Source organism: Cebus imitator, unplaced genomic scaffold (genome assembly GCF_001604975.1).
Source record: "Cebus imitator isolate Cc_AM_T3 unplaced genomic scaffold, Cebus_imitator-1.0 Scaffold453, whole genome shotgun sequence".
Taxonomy (NCBI): domain Eukaryota; kingdom Metazoa; phylum Chordata; class Mammalia; order Primates; family Cebidae; genus Cebus; species Cebus imitator.
Window position 1 is genome coordinate 243,494 of NW_016107768.1, and position 6,967 is coordinate 250,460.

The following is a 6,967-nucleotide window of genomic DNA, read 5'->3' on the forward strand; positions in this document are numbered from 1 at the left end:
AAGGCCACAGCCAGAGACAGTAGTTTGACAGGTATTTGGATCTAGGCTGGACTGGCTCTGGAGCCATCCTGTGGAACTGAAAGCTGTGCTTGTTATCACCACACCATGCTGATTTGTTAAGGCTGCACTGTCCAAAAGGATAGCCACATCACATGGTGACTGGGGACTTGAAATGTAGTTAATCCAAATCAAGATGTGCTGCAAGTGTAAAATGCACCAGATTGAAAAGACTTCGTACAAAATAAGTAATGAAATGTTAAACATCTCATTAAGAATTTTTTGTGTTGTTTATATGTTGCATTGGTTCTATATTCAATCTATTCGACTAAATAAAATATATGCATTAAAATTAATTTCACATGTTTCTTTTTACTTTTTAATGTGGTTACTATAAAATTTATAATAACATGTGGCATGCATATTTTATTGGGTAGTACTACTTTAATGAATAGAAGTCTTTGGCTCCTTTGTTAATCTTTTTTGCTTTGTAGTGATTAAATCACATAAAATTATTGATAAATAATTTTAAAATTTACTCTTCCGTTTTAGTGATCATTACAATTATATAGCATTACTGGAATTTTTTTTCCCTCTTAGTTGCTCTCACCAGAAGATTTAGTGAATGCATGCAAAATGCTGGAAGCACTGAAATTACCTCTCAGGTAAAGGAACCTCTGCAGGAAGTTCACCACCTGCAACCATGATTCTGCATGGGGTAGATGGGAAACGCCAGCCAAGTTTGCCATCCCTAGTGTCAAGCCAGAATATTGCCTTCTTGCAATTATATTATTTCATCTTTATCAGGGCTGGGCATGTTCTTACAGGGCCAGTAGTCAGACTCTTGTGGATTTGGGGGAATGAGATAGGGTGTGGTTCTTCCCATGAGGTTAGAATAACTAGCCCCTCTTCCCTTAGACATTTTGTGTTAGTCTCTGGAGATGTTCAGCTGTGAATTTTCTTTTTCTTATTTTTTGGTTTAAAAAAGTAGCCAGGCGGCCGGGTACAGTGGCTCACGTCTGTAATCCCAGCACTTTGGGAGGCCGAGGTGGGTGGATCACCTAAGGTCAGGAGTTTGAGACCAGCCTGACCAGCATGGAGAAAACCTGTCTCACTAAAAATACAAAATTAGCTGGGCATGGTGGTGCATGCCTCTAATCCCAGCAACTCAGGAGGCTGAGGCAAGAGAATCGCTTGAACCTGGGAGGTAGGGGTTGCTGTGAGCCAAGATCGTGCCATTACACTCTAGCCTGGGCAACAAGAACGAAACTCTGTCTCAAAAAAAAAAAAAAAAAAAGTAGCCAGGCATTTTATTTAGCATGTAGATTCTAGTTCATAATTTTATTTTCTGTGTATTCGTGAGCTGTTTATGCCATCATTGCTTGTGCTTGATAGGTTTTAAATGTTGTCTTGTTTAATATTACCCTCATACCTGGGCATAAAAGAAGGTATAAAAGATGTGTTCCTGTCCGGGCACGGTAGCTCACACCTGTAATCCCAGCAATTTGGGACGCCAAGGCGGGCAGATCACCTGAGGTCAGGGGTTTGAGACCAGCCTGACCAACATGGAGAAAACTGTCTCTACTAAAAATACAAAATTAGCTGGGCGTGGCGGCGCATGTCTGTAATCCCAGCTACTCGGGAGGTTGAGGCAAGAGAATCACTTGAACTCAGGAGGCGGAGGTTGTGGTGAGCTGAGATCACACCATTTTACTCCAGCCTGGGCAACAAGAGTGAAACTCCATCTTAAAAAAAAAAAAAAAGATGTGCTTCTTCTCAGCAGTTGAATATCCTAGATAATTCCTGGCTTTGTTCTCACACCTGTGGTTTTCAGGCTCCGTGTGTTTGACAGTGGCGTCATGGTAATTGAGCTTCAGTCTCACAAAGAAGAGGAAATGGTGGCCTCAGCCCTGGAGACAGTAAGTGAAACCAATATTCTCTAGTCTTTAAAGCTACGAAGACCCAAAGTCTTGCAACTCAAAAAACAGGACTTCCTTTTGAATTTAACTTTACTGAAAAGTAGCCTTCGCACACCCAAATAAAAACAGTTTATCACTAACAATGAATCAATATTAACCAGTCATACATTAAGAGCTCTTTGAAATTTCTTGACACTCTTAACATCTTACATGTAAGAATAATTAAAGTTAGGTGCTTTCTTTTCTATTAAATTTTAGTGTTGAGAACAGATTTTTAACTTTATCAGATGTTACACACAATTAAACTTTTTCTTCCATTAACACCTAGATAAGCAGCTTTGTAAAACACCACAAGTTGTTTTATGAAAATAATTGCTTCAAAAAATATAAAAAGCAACTGTAGTTTAGATGGATTTTACTGGCCAAACTACCAGTATTACTCATTAGGATACTTGAAATAGTACTGTCTTTATAGCTTCTATGGTGAGCCTGTATAATTTGAATAACTCCCATTTATTATCCTTCTCATTTTCAACTAGATGAAAACCCCAAGACTACAGCTATTTCTACCACATGTTTTAAACTAAACCTATGTATAAAGTTCCTTCACTGGAGCATGTAATATGTACTCAGAATTTGTTATATATTCTTTTTCAGAATATCGAATAGTTCTTTTTAGGCTTTAGTACAGTGACTTTGTTACATTATAGAGAGCTTGATCTTGATATTTTAGTCTCTTCTATGTCTCTTCTGGGTCCTTCAACTTTTGTAGGATTAAGTATTAAGATTTAGTTCTAAAGTGAATGGTCTTTGGAATTTAGTAGGACATTAAATTATTTCTTGCATATACTGGTATACATTCTGCCTACTATTAGTACCCAGAGTGTGTTTAAATTAGTGTCCTACATGAATTACATTTTTTTCTGCTGTGTGTTTCTGTTAGGTTTCGGAAAAGGGATCCCTAACATCAGAAGAGTTTGCTAAGCTCGTGGGAATGTCTGTCCTCCTGGCCAAAGAAAGGTAAGTAAGGTTCTTACCTTTCATTACAATGTAATGTGTATTTGTGTTTCTGCATGGACAGATAATTGTGTGGGGTTTTTTGTTTTTTTGTTTTAGGTTGCTGCTTGCAGAGAAGATGGGCCATCTTTGCCGTGATGACTCAGTGGAAGGCCTGCGTTTTTACCCAAATTTATTTATGACACAGAGCTAAGGGTTTTGTATTTAAAATCATTTTTGTCCATATGCTTGTGTCATGTAGAGGTTGTATGACATAGAGCTAAGAGATAAACCCTGATCAACTGAGAATTTATTCAAACTTCACAGTGTAATATAAAACTCTTTTAATTTCTCACTAAATATGGTCCAGGAAATTTATTTAGGATACACATAGGAAAATACAGAACAGTGAATGCCAACATGACTTTAAAATCATGCTATAGTTGTGCAGAAGCCTGAGTTTAACTTGAAATATAGTGCATTTTAACTTGATCCTCAAATCTAATTATTTTGTAAAGAAGGGAATTTAGTTTTGCAGAGACTAAAAAGAGAAGTTGCATGTTCGGACAGGTTGGTTGATTATTTGGGTGTGACTGAAATTCACCAAATTATACATGACAACATTGGGACAAAATATCATACTGCAGCATGCTATATGAGGCTCCTGCCAAGGGCTTTTAGAAGCAGTCATAGGCATGTCTTCAACATACCAAATGAAACACCTTTAAAAATGAAAGGATTTTATTTGATAAATATATATATATATATATATATATATTCCATCGTGTGTGTGTGTATATATACATATATATATATATTACGGCTAGTGCGTATATATATATATTCCATCTATGGTGTGTGTAAACACACACACACACACATATTCCATCTAGAGTATGTCTCTCTCTCTATATATATAGACACACACACACACATCCACACACACATATATATATTCCATCTAGTCTCTTTTTGTTTTTTTAAGTGATGATTTCATGGCTGGCATTTAAAGAATGCAACTGTGTCATTTTGTTTCCAAATGCTATGGATTTTGAAACTGCACTAGAGAGCTGTATAGACATGCCCAGAGTTATGATTACAAATTTAGGAGGTACACAGCTCAGGAATTCCCTGGGATTGTTGTGCCGGTGGAATGGCAGAGGGAACCTTTAAATAGCTTCACAGGAACCTCAGTGCTCTTTTATCTCAAAGCCACAGACAGGAAATAGAAAGTGGAAAAGTAATGTCTCCTTTTCTTTTCCATAAGGAGTTTCAACACTGAACTTTAAGAAGTGTCTCTATCATATTCCAGCAACATTTTTTTCTTTGTCGTTTTTAAGTTGTGTGGAAAAACTACTTTGGTACGAAGTGTTACTGAGGTAACAACTGGCTAATACTGCATGCAGATTGCTTAAATTTTAAAGTGACTACCTGACTTCGCATGTTACTGCTCTGCAGCCTCCAGTATGTTGGCATTATCTCAAACTCAGGGACCCCACAGGACAGGAGATTCCCTTTCTGAAGCTGAGTTGGAAGTGAAAGGGTAGTGATGGTTTTGGCCAAGCCTGCAGGAGGGAAAGTATTGTATTGGGAGCACCCTTGGGACCAGGAGGAGGGATGCCCAGGTTCACACTCTGGGTCCCCTAAGACATTGTCAGTGGGTAATGTGGAGGGCCACCTCCAGAGACTGCTGAAGTGCCCTCTGGGAAGTGCCAGGGACCTTCAGCTGTAGACCCAGGGGATCTCAGTCCCTTATCCCTGTCTGAAAAGTGGCTATTGCTCCTTGGTGTCCTCCAGTGTCACAGGAATGTTGTGCCTGAGACATCCTACTTTAGTTTTTGTTTTCCAAACCTGTCACTGACTCTTCAATTGTGTGACAGATCCTCTGGTTCCCCCATTGGTCAGCCTCATGTTTATTTTGAGGGTAACTCAGTGTCTGACTGCCCAAGTCTTTTAGGGGTTAGTTGGACCATTGTGGAAACTTGTTTGTATGTCTCACCTCTTTCTGGGTGGTACTCACTGTCTCACAGTGCTCTGGCAAACTTGTACACACTCTCTCTCTCTCTCTCTCTCTCTCTCTCTCTCTCTCTTACCTGGCTAAGGCTTTTAAAATTTTAAAGATAAATAATCTGTTTCAGCAGTTGGAGTGAGTTGCAAGGAAGATTGCTGGAGCTATTAGATCTAGCTCTCGTGGTTTGGATTCATTAAAGCAAACCTACATAATTTAACATATTTGTTTACTTTAGTTTGACAATTGATGAACAAAAATGGAGCAATCTGAATTGTATAAAGTGACCTAAGAAGGAAGACAAGTGACATATAAATATATTTTACAAATGTCACATTAATTTAAAAATGAGTATAATTGGTTTTATTATTTTTAAAGTGGGCATTCTTTACTGTTTCCAGACCTTTTGTATGTATTTGTGTATTTTTATCTTTTTTTTTTTTTTGGCCATTATTATAAGGTGTTTTTTGGCCCTCTAATGTAGAAGCTATGTTTAAATATAACCAATCAGGCCCTAAGTGCAAAAAAGTTCTGTCTTGGTGCTTATCATCACTGGCATAATTATTATTTTTTTGTTTTCCTAACTTTGCTCTTAGGAGCATGAACCTCTTTGTAGCTTTATGGTAATGCAATATTTCTAGTTGTTTACTGTCAAAAAAATTTTTTACATTGTGTTGGTGAAGATTATTTTTAGGGTTAAATGATTGGTATTAATGTATATAGAGTAAAATTATTACAAAATTTAAAAATGGTTTCTCGGCGTTCTTTTTTAATACTCTGAAAAATATATGAAAATGATAAACTTTTAGTCATACTAAAGCCAGTTATGTTAAGAATTTTTCCTTTGGATTTTATACTCAAGAGTTGCTTATAAATATTTATGACATTGAGCTCTTACTGTTTTAGTTGTCTTAAAAGAATGGGACATGTCTTGAACTGGTTTGGTTTTTAAAAAATTCTTGATGCGAATTCCACTGTTGCCTGACCACGTATATTCATATGAATGTACTCTTTCTTGTTCCTTGTTATCAGATTAGTCTGAGAGAACGTGGATCCATCCTGTCATCATTCTCATGCTCAAATACTTAAAATGGTTCTTTTGCCCAAAAGTCTCAGAGTCTTCATTTTACAACTTGTAAGGTGGTTAGGTTTTAAAGACCGTACCTAAGGACTAAATCGAGTATGCTCAAAATGGTCCTTGAATATCTCCTAAGTTACCAATAAAGTTCTCTTTGTAGTCTTAAAGTTTAAATCCCAGCAGAGTTATATGTAGGTATGAACATATTATGCTTATATTAAGTACAAAAATACAAACTGCGTATCAAGAGTAGATTCTTATAGCATTAATAATTTACATGCATGTGTCTTTTTCTAGGAGGTATGGTTGAATTTACGTAAATTTATTGCTAGTCCCATCCCTTACGGTCTAGAGTTTCAGCTGCACAAGGGCAGAGGTTTTTAGCTGGTTTGTTCATAGATGTATCCTCAGAGCCTAGAACAGGGCCTGGCACACAGTAAGCATTCAATACATATTTACTGAATGAATGAACTCTGACCTATATTCCTATTTATAATTTGGTTCTACTTTATCCTACTTGAGCTCCCATTCAATTCAATGAAAAAAACATTTTTTTGAACACATAGCAACTTTGCATCAACAATTTTGTTGGGCACTGGTAGTGGGAGGGGATACAAAGATGAATAAGATCAGCCCTGTCCTTAAGAAAAGGGAGACCTAGTTGGGGAAACTGACATGTAAGCAACTTTCACTGAAGATGGAATGAAGTAAGTGCCATGGAAGGGGCATACGTACCATGCTGGGGAGGACAGAGGTAGGAGACCTTAGTCCTGATGGAGGGCTTTGGACAGCTTCATAGGAGAGGAAGAACCTGGTAAACTAGGCTTACAAAGACCAAGAGATTGTCAGTAAGTGGCAGGTGTTGGGAAAAAGGAACAGGAGAGGTGTGCCCCATTCGTGTTCCTGGACACATTCCCCTTGTCTATCCAAAGCTCCCTTCATTACCACATTTTTTTTTTTTTTTTGAGA

The 6,967-nt window shown here is 37.5% G+C and overlaps 1 protein-coding gene across 8 annotated transcripts in view; it reads left to right on the forward strand.

Annotated features, from left to right (window-relative positions):
* The window catches only part of VPS36 (vacuolar protein sorting 36 homolog), a 39,603-nt gene extending 35,955 nt beyond the window's left edge, over window positions 1-3,648 (forward strand). For 4 of the 8 annotated variants that reach the window (XM_017511825.2, XM_017511823.2, XM_017511824.2 and 1 more), the window contains 4 exons: window positions 598-662; window positions 1,832-1,916; window positions 2,860-2,936; window positions 3,033-3,643. In XM_017511825.2, coding sequence (XP_017367314.1) covers window positions 598-662; window positions 1,832-1,916; window positions 2,860-2,936; window positions 3,033-3,126 — 321 coding nt within the window. In that variant the 3' untranslated portion in view covers window positions 3,127-3,643. Of the gene's footprint in view, window positions 1-597; window positions 663-1,831; window positions 1,917-2,859; window positions 2,937-3,032 lie in introns of all 8 variants that reach the window. The other 4 variants (XM_037732551.1, XM_017511822.2, XM_017511828.1 and 1 more) reach the window with 2 other exon arrangements.
* Window positions 3,649-6,967: the final 3,319 nt, after the last annotated feature.